This window comes from Gavialis gangeticus, unplaced genomic scaffold (genome assembly GCF_001723915.1).
Source record: "Gavialis gangeticus isolate Ggan-Ray unplaced genomic scaffold, GavGan_comp1, whole genome shotgun sequence".
Classification (NCBI taxonomy): Eukaryota; Metazoa; Chordata; order Crocodylia; family Gavialidae; genus Gavialis; species Gavialis gangeticus.
Genome location: NW_017728992.1, coordinates 54,032,620 through 54,046,649, shown reverse-complemented (window position 1 = coordinate 54,046,649; position 14,030 = coordinate 54,032,620). Strand labels below are relative to the sequence as shown.

The following is a 14,030-nucleotide window of genomic DNA, read 5'->3' as shown; positions in this document are numbered from 1 at the left end:
CCCCCCCCCCCCCCCCCCCCCCCATTTGTGGGGAATCGGAGGGGGCGTGTCCGTCTGCCTTCAGAGTGGCCCCGCCCCCTCCCAGCGTCGTCGCCTAGGAGACGCTACGGCAGCCGCGCTGGGCCGTTGGGATGCTGCGGGAGAGAGCGGGGCCCGGCTGGGGCGGCCCGGGCGGCGTTGCCCGCACAGGCTTGGAGCGCGGCAGTGAGTGTGGGGCGGCCTGCGGGCGCGGGAGAGAGGTCCGGGTCCCTTGCAGCTGCTTAAGCTAGCAGGTGGGGTGGGGGCTGCTCCTCAGCTTTCCAATGCGTAACCCGGCTTCCCTCGGTGGCCAGGCTGGTTGCTGCAGAAGAGCTGTCCGGGAAGCCGTTCAGTTGCTTTCGGGGGTGGAGGTGGTAGCCGTGTGGGACTGAGGACTCAGGCAGACAGGGCTCTTTGGGGAAATCTGATCTCTTTTCCTAGAGCAGCTATTTAAGACCGGGTTTTTCCAAAGAACCTGGTCTGCACTTGCTTTTGGACCCCTGACAGCTATGCACCGAGCGCTAGGCATGCGGTACTGCTTCGCTGGCCCGAAGGGCGGAGGAGAAGCGAGAGGCGAGGGATTCTTGGGGCGCTTCCTTGTGTTGGATGAGCAGCCCCCTCGGGATGCTGACAGATGCACCTTGGGAGCCCGCGCGCTCTTTTGGCAGGGCTCGCCTTTCGAATGCCTGGCCTTGGGAAGTGTGTGGGGCTCTGTTCCAGCCATGCTTCTGGCCCGCAACAAGGGATCACCCTCAGGAAGCCTTGATAGCAGCAGGGACTTCATTTCCCCCAGCAGCTGCAGGGCCTCAGTTGCTTCCCTTGTGCTGGAAACCCCCCCGCTTTACCTCCCCCCAAAAATGTCTTTTTTAAAAAAAATCTGATTTGTGCAGACTGGAAGCCCTGTTTCTTGGGAGCTCTAGCACCGTCTGGAGTATTGCCAACACAGAAGTTTTAAAAAGGCTATTGAACTTTTATTTCAAATAATAATAGTTGCTTTATAATAAAATGCAACCAAACGTGAATATTTGGTATGGGTCAGTTCACTAACCCCTTATTCACACTCATGTGGCTGAGTAAGGTTGGCAGGATTAGATCTGACACATCTTTTCATGATTTGCTGCTACTTGTTTTGTTCTTTCAAAGTTACTGATGGGTATTTTTAAAATCTGTGGTGACCATTACTGTTGCTCGAATAAAATATGCACGTGCAGTTTGTGATGCTGTATGCATGTGAAAATATGCTTGGAAAGTTTACAGGTTATTTAAATTCTGTAAATATTTACCAGCTTTCAGGCTGGTTTGAGCAATTGCAATGTCTTCTATTTGTCCTTTAGTTTAATCCTTCCTTAATCCTATGTAAAGAGATTACTGGTGGTATGTCACTTAGAATAAGGAACAGCCTGTCACTTGCAATAGGATTTCTCCCTTCATCAGAGTATTTACAATAGTTGGTCCAGCATGGGGTGGGGCATCTGCATAACATTCAGGAAATACGTGTGTATGGAAGATTGTATGGCTGTGATCTTGCTCAGGGATCTGTGGAGGACTCTATGGGCATTCCTTTGGTTCCCCAAACTTGTGGTGAAGATGGATCCTAAATTTATAAAGGGGAAAGAAATTGGTGTGCTGGTTTAGCACATTTGAACTCTGTGCATTATTATTCTTTGTCTCTGTGTAGTAAACATTCAGCTTGGCAAGAATAATTTTACATTGGTAGCCAGGTATTCCTCCTGAAGATGGGTGAGGCCAGTACAGAGCTTATAGAAAAAAGCTGCACATCTGAACTGGGCACATGTGATTTGACACCTAAATTGTTATTTGTCAGTGTCTGTTGTAGTGGAATGTAAATCTGTACAGCATTTTTATTATGATCTAAAGAATTTCTGGATTATTATTACTTCCAATAAATGCGACATTTTTTTTGTATGGGGGGCTTGATAGTTTTGAAGTGCTGAGTGGCTTTATCTTAACTCCATGTCAGTGATGGTGAGCGGGCATTGAGCATCATGCAGGGTCTTCTCTTAACTAAAGTATGTGTATTGGGCATAGAACAAGCAAGGTGTTAAAATTATGCCATTTTGTTTTTTGTCTTAAAAGAAGGAAATGCAGTTATGTGTATATGGGTTCAGAAATAAGACATTGGAAAGGAAGTGTCCTCTTTTTTCAGTTTGTTTACTATTGATATTTGGCTGGCTGGGGCACAACGGTGCTTCAGTACTAGGTTAGCTGACAGGCAGTACTTGCACTGAAGAACCCTTGTGCCCCAGCCAGCTGTGTCAGCATCTACATGTGCATTGCTGCCGAGTTTATTAGTTTCCTATGGCCTAATAGGGCCACATGTAGACACCGAGGCATATACTGCAAAGCTAATTAGCTCCACAGTACACTTCTCATATAGATGCATCCAGATGCACAGAGGAAGATCCCTAAAGCTGAGGTGTATTTAGGCCTATCTTTAGTACAGATCATACTCAATTAACCTTTTAAGCCTTGATTTTTAACAGTTTATGTAATTATTTATAAGATTTTCAAAGTTGTTTAAAGGATTTGAACACTCAATTCTTGCTATAATTAATCCATTCCTTTTATTATGTATGTACATAAACATAATAAAAATGCAGTCAGTATATGTTTTGTGATGCTGTTTGTTAATATAAAAGTAGAATACCTTAATTTATTTAATTGGAGCTTTTTAAAAAAGAATAAATAAGCTCAGTAATAAGACCTGCCTTATTAGTACATTTCCTGGTTTTATAAACCTTATGTATCTGTTTAACTGTACCACTGTGAGCAGTCCCATTGAAATCAATGTGATTATGTATGGTAGTAAAGCTAAGAAAATTTTTAAGTGTCCTCAGGATTGGAGTTTAAGACTCTGTTATAAGACAACAGATGGGAGACTGGGATCATTAGTGTTTTTGCCTACTTAAAATTCTTGCTGTCCTTTTAATTGGCTAAGATCATGTTACCTCCTGGCCTAAATCTACTGTGTATCATTCCTGTTCACTATTAAACAATTAATGTACTTCATTTCAACATGCAGGTGGCTGCTTTTCAGCAGTGTGTAAAGTGACTTCCCTTTGTGGCCAAACTGGTTGATGTACAAGAGCCAAAAAAAATTCATATCTGCTTGCTTTTGGCATCCTGACAATCAGGATTCCTCACCAAAGGCAGAGGCACTGGTGAATGATAAGGCGTACATTACTGCTTCTGTCAGGAGACTGCCAGCTCAAGCAGGCACAACCTGCTGACAGTTGTATATGTGGTAGCCAGTTGCAGGGCTGGATAAACCTTCTCATTAGTGGACAGCAGCTACTTTCAGTATGTTGGATTCATGGTAATACTCTTTTTTAGTGGTATGGAGGGTATGCTCCCATTTTACAGGAAAAAAATCATTTGGGTGTAGTATGGTACTTAACACTTGTAGATGGAATAAAATTAGATCTGTTTCTTCTATCTCATGACAGCATTATAAAGAAACTATTCTTTTTGGCATGTTTTATTATACAGAGAAAACATCACTATAAAGACAATTTATTCTTATTATTAGTCAATTCATATAGTGGATTAGAGCTACAGAATACTTTTAATGTATCCATGTTTATTTTATTTTTTAAGGATGCTTGTAAGAATGGCTGCACTATTCCGTACCTTGCTGCTGAATCCTAAGCTGGCTGTAAACCTGAGGAAGACAACTGAGTGTCTTATGCCAGTGGGTGGTTTCTCATCATTGAATAACTACAGCATTGTGGAAAAAAACATACAATCATTTAAAAACATATAAGGAGTGTAGAAGTTCTTTATAAAAAGAGGCAAAATTAAAAGTTTTCAAGTCTTCCAACTATCCTGGTCTTACAAAATGAACCGGTACACAACTTTGAAACAACTTGGTGATGGTACCTATGGTAGTGTACTGATGGGGAAGAGCAATGAGTCAGGCGAGCTTGTGGCTATCAAAAGGTATGTGTGATTGAGTAAACACAGTTTTACATGTTTAAAGAGTAAGAGTTGTCTTATGCTTTATGGATACAAGGAAAAAGTAATTTTTTTTTTACAAGTAAACATATATCTTATGGTACGAACAGATGTCTCATTTGTCCCAGGACCGGTTTTATTTGCATTTCTCGCAGAACAGAAAAGGTGCAGGATTGGCACGTACATACCAGGACCCTTTCAGCTGGAGTTCAGTGAGGGGCTGAATGTACTGTTGCTTTTCTGGCAGCAGGTAGCTGGTGAGAGCACATATTCCAACATGCCTTGAGCTAATGAAGTGTTTGTAGCTTCCTGGGGACTCCTGAGCCCCACTCAGAGTGCCCATTGGGTGTTTACCCAGTGGCAGTGGGTGGTGTAATTGTTGTGGGAGGGATTGTGGAGACATTCATTGAGCAACTTATGCCCTGGACTGTCTGCTCACTGTGACCCACAGCTACCACCATCACCATGCTACTATCAGCCAGTCTGCAGAATGGATCCTTATGTGGTCCTCACCCTGCAGACCAGGCCATCCCAGCGTTATGAGCTTGCCCTTGAGACTGCATGGAAAAGGCACTGTTGGAGTGCTCTGATGGCTGACTTGGCTACTGCCATTTGCACAAAGAGTGAAGAAAGACAGCTTGGGAAGGGAAAGTTCATGTATTTGCTCACTGCCAACCAGCAGGAGGTACGTGGTTACGTCCAGTTCTTACTTTGAGGTGGCAGCTGCTGACCCAGAAATGTGTTGACCACAGGTTAGTATGATGCATCCAGGCAGATGTGGGAGCACCTTCAAACAGTGGAGCTGCATTTATAGGCCAGGGAGATGAGTAGCAACTGGTAGGAATGGATCATTACAGGTACCTGGGATGACCAGCAGTGGTGTATGAACTTCCGCATGTTTTGGGGTACCTTCATGGAAATCTGTGCTAAGCTTGCCCCCTGCCTCCAGTATCGGACTGTGGAGATGAGGGTGCTCTTATCAGTAGGAAAGCATGTTGCCATTGCAGCTTGGAAATTTGCAACCCCAGACAAGCCTCTGGTCAAGTGGTGCACTCTAGGTTTCTGCAGTAGCAGTGACTAAGCTCTTAAAAGCTAGCTAGCCATTAGAAATTATTGAATTGTCTCTAGTTCAGTTCTGGACTTGAAGCTAGGAGCAGTGCCTTATCTCAAGTTTTGGGTGTGCAGCCAGGTGCAGCAGGGAGGGTCTCTGTTGTACTGTTAGGTGAGGAACTGGTTGAGTCCGTAAGTGAGCCATTATCTTAACCAGCATCAATCACTGCCAAACTGAGGAGGACCCACACTGATAAGTGATGTGTTACTGAGTCACCTCTACAACACAAATGTGGGGTTTTTATCATCCAGTTATACTGCAGTGAGACTTTAATTACGCAGCTTTGCTGAAGTGGAACCTGCTAGCACACAGTACTCGCATGGGGGAGGAGGGAGGGAGAGGGTAAAGTGAGTGAGGCAGTCCCCCAGGTGACACCATGTGGTTCCAGCACAAATCCATAAAGTAATACCATAGTGGCCTTGGGGAGGGAGGTGCTGGGGCAGTCCCCAAGCAAGGCACTGAAGTTTCACAGGGGGTGCCCCAGCTCCTCACACACGCCACCATATTCCCTGCTTTTGCCCTACTCCCCACTTGTACTGAGCTACCACTTGCCATCCCTAGAAGTGGCCTGGGTCCTTTCATTAGGGATCCCTGTATGCTGGATCCCTGTTGGGAGGGGACCAACAAAGAGGGGTCTCATGTGGGCAAGTAGGGATGACTGGAATGCTATTGAGAGCAGGTGACCACAGAACTCTGGACACTTTCTGTCCGAGTCAAAGTCCATTTCCATGTCTGTGCCTTTTAGCAGGACAACTGGGGAGTCCTCGATCTGTTTCCCCTAACGGGTTGTGGCTGTGGTGATCTTTAAGGCAGCATGTCCTTGAACACAGTGGCATCAGAGTCCTCCGATACATTGGTGATGTGAGTAATATCGCTTTTTGTGATATTGTGAAGACCTGAGGCAGTTCCACAGAGAAGATGCATGTAATTCTGTGTCTGTTGACACATGGTTCGTGTTCCGTGTCCTTGCAAACTGCTGCTTCAGTACCTTGCATACGGAGCAGCCTTGGGCCTAGTCACAGTCATGTCCCCAGGTCAGTGTTTCCACAGCAGTCTGTTCAAAGACTGCCTGGTTTTTGCTGGCTTTATTGGAGCCTCCACTAATTCTTGACCTCTTCCAAATGGTGTTGAGATTGAGATTGACTACTTCCTACCTGGCCCGGTTGGTACCGTGCTTGCTCATTATGTGGGATGAGGAGCAATTGTAGAGAAAGGATGGATGGTTGTCTGACTTTGTAGGTGATGGTGGATTTGAGGGTGTCTCTGATAGATGAACATTCCTAATGGTTTGGTGTCTCTATGGTTGGCCATATGGGTGGATGGATAGATACATACAGGCTTCAATACTGATTTTGGGTGGGTGGTGGGCAAGAAATGTTTGGCAAGCTGCCACGCAAAGCAATTAATAGGTGGGAACTTTGCAGTGTCCCAGGACAAAATATTAGCAGATCTTACCCACAAACCTTTTTGGGGTCAGTCTTGGGATGGTGGCAAAGGACATCTAAGCTATCATAATTTATTATGGGAGAAAATGGAATCTCCTGGGACAAATGTGACATCTGTTCATAGCCTTCCTTAAAAGACAGAAGCTGCAGTTTTGCTAGATGCTAATTGGATGATCTTGGGCCAGGTTCTCAGTTTCTCAGTCATTGCTGAGCAGCATTGGTTTACACAAGCCAAAGTTTATAGTCCTTGATTTTTTTTTTAAATCACACTCTCATGTTGTTCAAGCATTTCTACGCATATTCCTGAAATAACATCAGGAGAATGCAATAACATTATAAACATGATGAAAGTCACAGAGTAGAAGTGAATTTGCAGTTTATAACTCAGGAAAAATTTCTGGTGCAGTACTTGCAGTTATGTTACAGTGCCTGCAATTATGTTAGTTATAATAATGCTATGAATTCCTTAGTAATTATAATTAGCTGTAGTAGTGATATCAGCAGTTTAAAGGTGGGCACGATGTTTTTCTTTACTAGGTTCAGAACTTGAGAAATTGATTTTAAGTATTTAAATTTTAAATGCCTCTTCCCTTTCAAAGGACCACCTTCTCATAGTTACTCGAGTTAGCTTCAAGAATGCAACCTGCAAGAGTTGGTAATAGCTTTTTTGATAGCTGATTCATTGTGGAAGCCAGGGCCAAAAACAAATTGTTCAGTCAGAAAGGTTTGTGACTGGTGATGTACTAAATGTACTAAAACAATGAGTATTCCCATGGACTCCTGCCCCAGCATGGCCTCTTCATCATTTCAGCTACAGCGGACCTGTGGAGTAACTCCCCATGGCTTGAAACCCCAAACCAGGTTCAGGGGCTTGTGCCTAGCCTGACTGCTGCAGCTGCTTTCCCCATGGCTATGTAAGAAGAAATTACCTTAATCTGGCCAATAATGGATTGGTCTCTTTTTCTCTTAAGGTGTTAAATTTGTTGCAGATAAATGAAGTCTGACTCCATTGTTTTTTTTTCTCAATCATTAATTGTAATTTAGAAATGGTAGAACAGATATATTTCATGCCTCATTAGATGCTTTAGTAGATTACTGTAAGTAATATATTCCTGCCTGTTCCTTGCCACACAGTTCACTGTAGCATGGCTATATGTAATCAATGATTCTAAATAAATCATATTGCCTCCTATATTAGTAAGGTCACAGTTCAGATTGCATAGCTTTCCTGATGTGTTCAGGAACATTCTGATCTGCATGGGTAACAACTCTTCTAAAAGTCCATTTGTAGAGGCTAATCATAATCTATTACACCTTCAAAAGGGTCATACATGTCCACTCAAGACCAGCGTTGATGCATGCTAACACATTTTTTAAACACTTAAATTGAAGATGAAGCCTGACTGCTAAACCACTGGAAATTGGCATATCTCAGATCTTACACTGTATTTTCTTTTTATTATAGAATGAAAAGGAAATTCTATTCTTGGGATGAATGTATGAATCTGAGAGAAGTCAAGGTAAAGTTCAGAAAATACCATTTTGATAAGAATACTATGGGCCTAGTTGTTTTCAAGAGGTGGAAGGAATGGAGAAGCCCTAAAGGACCCACCTAGTTGCCCTAGCCCAGGGGCTACCCATCGTGGAAATCTAAATGTCAGGGTACTGCAGTCACCATGCTGTGCCAGCTCTCCAAGTATTGATGAAGTTCTCTGCTACCCCCTTGCCACTCACAGAAAGAGACAATGATTGGATGCTGTGATTAAACCCTTCATTTGTGATGATAAATGAGGAATCTTAATAGCCACCAGAGCATATTTGTTTATTTGCTGTTAAGTGCACTTATTTTGTTCCACTAGTATGATAAAGGGTATATGCTGAGGGCATAATCCTGCCTTTTTCTTTGCTTTTTGAACATTCAAAAACTTCACCCATAACTCCTAATTCATCAGCAAATGCAAGGTAGAGGTTCTGTTTAAAACTTAGGTTCACATTTCCAGAAGTTGTCTCTACAATTAAGCATCTTGTTTTCCAGGTGTAAAGATTTAGACACCCATCAGAACTGCTTAGCCTTCAGAAGTCTTGAGCATCCACAGTTTTAATAGACACAGCAGCATCTCTGAAAAAAAAAGTTAGCCTCTAAGAAAGTATCTGTGTTCAGGAAAATGCTTAAGGAAAAATATGTTAAAGCAGAGCAAATTCATTGCATTTCCTTGAACAGAGTATTTGTTTGTAGCTTTTTGCTTTGGGCAGCCTTTTTTCCACCTTCTTCCTTCCAGCCCTGCTGTGTTTCGTAAGGGAGAAACTTTACAATCATTGTTTGTAATTTCCTTGCTCCTTTTCATTTGAAATGAAGTCTAATTATTACTTTACTGTTTTTGTTTATGTAAAATAATGTGGAAGTACATTATCAGCTTGTTAGACTGAGAGGTTTTAAATGTGGTTTATTCTGCTGTTTGCCACTTAACTAGCTTTTAAGAGATGAAGATGGTTTTTATTACTACATATTTGCAAGATGCTTCATTAAACTGTGCAAACATTTTAGATAAACAGTATAAACAGATTATTTCAGCTTGTGTTGTACTACTAAAGTATATTTCTTTATAGTCCCATATTTTTTTTTGCATACTGCAGTCTCCTAAATAAGACACCCCTTATTTTGGGAAAACAGAATGAAGAAACAAAGACTTTCCAGAGTCATGGGTGAAAGCTGGCCACATGGAGCTAGGGTAGTCATTGAGGCATCTCCAGAATACAGGACATCCCCTTGGTGAGGGGCGGGACAACTGGCCCCATAGCCAATCAGCAGTGAGGGGTGAAGCCGCTGCCTCTTTTGCCAATCAGCAGTGAGGGGTGGAACCACCACAAAAATGCCACCTCCCTTCCTCCTTGGCTGGCCTGGAACCCTGCTTCTCCTGGCTGTGTACCTTCCCTTCTCTAGGTACAGCCAATAGAATCACCAGGACAAATGATTGGCATGTATTTCCACCAATGAACTGAAAAACAGGACTTTGCAATCTGTTCCTCATTCAGAAATGGACGGAGACAAAAGGGTTAAAAGCAGGGAAGTTGGGTATAAAACAGGATCAGTGGCCACCCTACATGGATCAGGGATAATGTCCATACTTCAATGTCATTGCCTTCCCCCGGCTGCTCAGCCAAGAGCTAGAAGTTTTGCCCTGTCGCAGGTGCTGCCACATTGGCATCAGGTTTTGGCTGAGCAGCAGGGGAGAGCAGTGATGCTGCAGGGTGGACTCTGTCCTGCCTATTTGCAGCATAGACACCAACACAGCCATGACTGGCCCTCAGTTTTTTGGGGCTCCCTGCAAGGCATAGCTTGATGTGAAGAAGGCATCGGCGATGGTGGGGGTGGCGAGCGCAGAGGTGAATTAAGGTGCACTGGGGCCCTGGGCAAGCACAAAACTGGAGGCTGCTTCCCCCCCTCCCCCACCATGGTTAACTGGGCTTCAGGGGGTGGGGGGTAGGACCACACACAACAATTTCACTTTTAATAACCAACACTTCCTCCAGACCATGGGCTCAGCTATGGGCACCAAAATGGCCCCACAGTATGCCAACCTATTTATGAGCCACCTGGAAGAAGAATTCCTCAAAGACTGCACCATCAAACCCTTGCTATAGTTAAGATATATCAATGACATCATCATCATTTGGACTGAAAACCTGCAATCTCTGATTGAGTTCTATCAGAAATTCAGCAATCATCATCCCTCCATCGAACTATCTCTTGTACTCCAGCACCAACATCGCCTTTTTAGACATGATGATCAGCATCCAGAATGGTAAAATACAGACCACCATACATATCTGTGCAGAACCAGCAATCGCCCTGAACACACCAAGAAACTTGTGATATACAGCCAAGCCTTCAGATACCACCAAATCGGCACTGAGGAGAATACCCAGGATTGCTGCCTCACAAATCTTAAAAAGGCTTTCACACAACAAGGACACTACGCCAGAGAGAAAGATGCACATTTGGAAGAGTCATCCTGATACCACGTGAAGAATTGCTGCAGTACAGAAGGAAAACCCCCACGAATCACACACTGCTGGTTATGACAATATCACCCCTCCCTCGAACCTATATGGAAAATCCTCAAACAATTGCAACCCATACTAGAAGGAGACCCAATTCTTAAAGAGATCTTCCCAGATCCACCCATCCTAGCCTTCAAACAAGCACTGAACCTAGCTAACCTCATCACCAGAAGCATACTTCCTATGGCCCAAAACGCACCAAATGGGTCCAGGCCAGGCCATGAAAAGAAATGCAAAACCTGCCAACATATCTCCACCACCCCCACAATTACTACATCCCACAACAGAGCCATCAGCATTCCTGGATGCCCTGATGGAAAATTATGTAGGAGAGACCAAACAACAACTGCACACCAGAATGAACACACACCAGAAATCTATTAAAGACCAGGATACCCAATTACTGGTGGGGGCACATTTCTCACAAGAAAACCACTCTTTCCAATCTCTCAGCATTAATCCTCAAAGGGAGTTCACAAAACACATTTCACAGAAAAGCCTATGAACTTCATCAGCCTCCTGGATACAAAAAATCATGGATTAAACATAGAAGAAATACAAAAATGTAGAACTCTTGGTTCCAAAATGATACCTTTTATTAGACCAACTAAGAAATCACAAGAAAATTGTCCTTTTCTGCAAGCTTTCAGGTTCAAAGGCCCTTCATCAGGCTCTGAGAAAAGTATAGATGGTAAAAAGTACCCCTAGGTAGGAAATAAACTTCATTTTTGCACCGAGGGAGCTGGAGATGGAAAGCTGTCCCTCTGGGTCCAGCTTTTTCTTGTGATTTCTCAGTTGGTCTAATGAAAGGTATCATTTTGGAACCAAGAGTTCTACATTTTTGTATCTTTTCTTGTCTTAGACCAACATGGCTATCAAGTACATCCCTGAAACATGGAAGATGCTGAATTTTAGCCGATTTTGGATTTTAAACTTCATTTCAGAACAACAGGAAAGATTTTTTTTTTTTTTGTGCCTCCCTGCCTCCCATCTGACACCTCCAGGGAAGGAATTTTACTTAATCTACATACCAAAGAGCAACTCAGCACAATTCTCAAAGACACAGCTAGTAAATACGTCCCTGGACTAAACACAGACATTGGATTTATGATGCACTCTAAGCTGCCTGACATCTGACTCCCCAGGTACCTGTCCACTTTTCCCTGCTGCATTCATTCCCCTTTCCCTCCTCTCCCAGCCTGTCTCTCACTCACTGGCTCCTCTATTCACATGTTCACTGACTGCCTTTCTTGCTGCAGCCCAGCCTCTGGCCTCTTTACTATTCATTGCATCCAGGAAGAGTGCACACCAACTGCAGGTGCTTCCCCAGCCTGACCAAGGGCTTTTAAGCCCCAAAGCTTGCTAAGAAAAATGTTTCTAACTATTTAGTTGGTCTAATAAAAGATATCACACACGCACGCAGACCCCCCCCACCACACACACAAACAGCCCCCCACAGCTGCCTGCAGCTCAGTCTCGCTCCTCCCCACCCCTGTTACGCTCGTGTGCAGGGGGCTGCTGCCCCTTGTCCCAAGCAGTCCTGCAGATGCAGAGGGGAGGGCTGGGCTGGGTTGGGCCCATCAGGGAGCAGGTAAGGCAGAGCTCTCCCAGCCCAGCTCAGCCCCCTCCCCCCAAGGTGCAGCACCACCAGGTCGGCAGGTGCGATGGGGCTCTTCAGGCAAGACTCCAGCTCTGTCCCCTCTCCCCCAGCCCCATCAGTGGAGGAGGGGCCCTGCTTCCAGCTGCCAGGGAAGGAAATGTAAAAGCTGCAATTTTAAACTTGGCGCCAAAAATGGGTGCAGAGTTTAAAACTGTGGCTTTCACTTCCCTGCTGGGGAGGATTCATAGATCGTTAGGGGCTAGAAGGGACCTCGCAGATCATTGGGTCCATCCCTGCTACTCTAGGCAGGAAGACAATGGGGGTTAGGTGACCCCAGCAAGGTGACAGTCCAGTCTCCTCTTGAACATCTCCAGGGTAAGTGATTGCACCACCACTGGAGGGAGTTTATTCCACAGTCTGGACACCCTGGCTGTGAAGGAGTTTTTCCTGGTATTAAGCCTGAAGTGGCCTTCCAGGAGTTTGTATCCATTGGTTCTGGTCTTCCCCAGGGGTGCCCTAGTGAACAGTTGTTCACCGAGCTCCTGATGCGCTCCTCTGATATAGCAGTAAACTGTTATCAAGTCCCCTCTCATCCTTCTCTTCTTTAGGCTAAAGAGGCCCGGGTCCCTCAGCCTTTCCTTGTATGGCTTGCCTTGCAAGTCCCTGATCATATGGGTAGCTCTTTTTTGGACCCTCTCAGGTTTTTCCACGTCCTTATTGAAGTGCAGCACCCAGAACTGGACACACTACTCCAACTGTGGTCTCACCAGTGCTGAGTACAGCGGGAGTATCACTTCCTTAGTTTTACATGAGATGCATTAGTTGATGCATGCCAGTGTGTTTGCCTTACTGGCCACCTCCTGGCACTGATGGCTCATATTCAAGCAGTGGTCAATCATTACCTCTAGGTCCCTTTTAGCCATGGTGCAGGTCAGGCTGTCACCTCTGAGTCTGTATGTATGTTAAGCGTTATTTGCCCCCAGGTGGAGCACCTTACACTTGGAAGTGTTAAACTTCATCTGGTTCTGGACTGTCCAACTCCCTAGCCTGTCCAGGTCCGCTTGTATCTGCAACCTATCTTCTCACGTGGCCACACTGCCCCATACTGTCCGAGGATGCTGGCTGCATGGGGCCCCTTGGCTGCAGGGCCCCTTGCACCCACAGGTTTCACGGGCATGGATGGGCTGGCCCTGAGCACAGCCCCTGGCAGCCATTTCAATATCCCCTGCCTTCATTCTGGCATGGAAATCTACTTCTTCACTTAAGACATACACCCCAATTTTGGATGGCTAATTTTTGGGGGAAGATGCCTGCGGTATGCAACTAAATACAGTGTTTACTGTCTTATTTTAATTTACTACCACTGAATATTGCACCTTTACCTTCTAGATTAAGTATTCCATTTGGTTAGTCTTCAGTACAATAACATATTGCATAATAGTTTTCTCAGGGTTCATATCTAGTAGTATTGATGTTATTAAATTAAATACTTTTATGAAAAAGAATAGTGAACTGATTAGTGGCAGAACTGAAAATTTCTATGCCATATAAATGTCACAGCCTACAAGATGGGGGTCACTGTTTTCATACAATTCATATGTACAAGCAAGTTATTTGCACCTCCCTCAGACAAATGGATCTGAATTATGGTCATGATTTTAACAGTGACCTCAATATAGTGTTTCCGTGCAGCATTTTCACCCTCAGGTCAAAATGACCCTACATTCTGACTCCTTTTTCTATAGAGTTTTCTGGTGATTGGAGTTGACTTTATATATGCAAACTGAATAATTGAGGGTCTAGCTGTGAATCATTGGAT

At 44.4% G+C, this 14,030-nt stretch overlaps 1 protein-coding gene across 4 annotated transcripts in view; it reads left to right on the top strand.

Moving 5' to 3' along the window:
* Positions 1–99: 99 nt before the first annotated feature.
* Positions 100–14,030, top strand: part of MAK (male germ cell associated kinase) — a 47,011-nt gene continuing 33,080 nt past the window's right edge. For 3 of the 4 annotated variants that reach the window (XM_019522515.1, XM_019522497.1, XM_019522488.1), the window contains exons 1-3: positions 101–204; positions 3,637–3,978; positions 8,015–8,069. In XM_019522515.1, coding sequence (XP_019378060.1) covers positions 3,878–3,978; positions 8,015–8,069 — 156 coding nt within the window. In that variant the 5' untranslated portion in view covers positions 101–204; positions 3,637–3,877. Of the gene's footprint in view, positions 205–3,636; positions 3,979–8,014; positions 8,070–14,030 lie in introns of all 4 variants that reach the window. The other variant, XM_019522506.1, reaches the window with a different exon arrangement.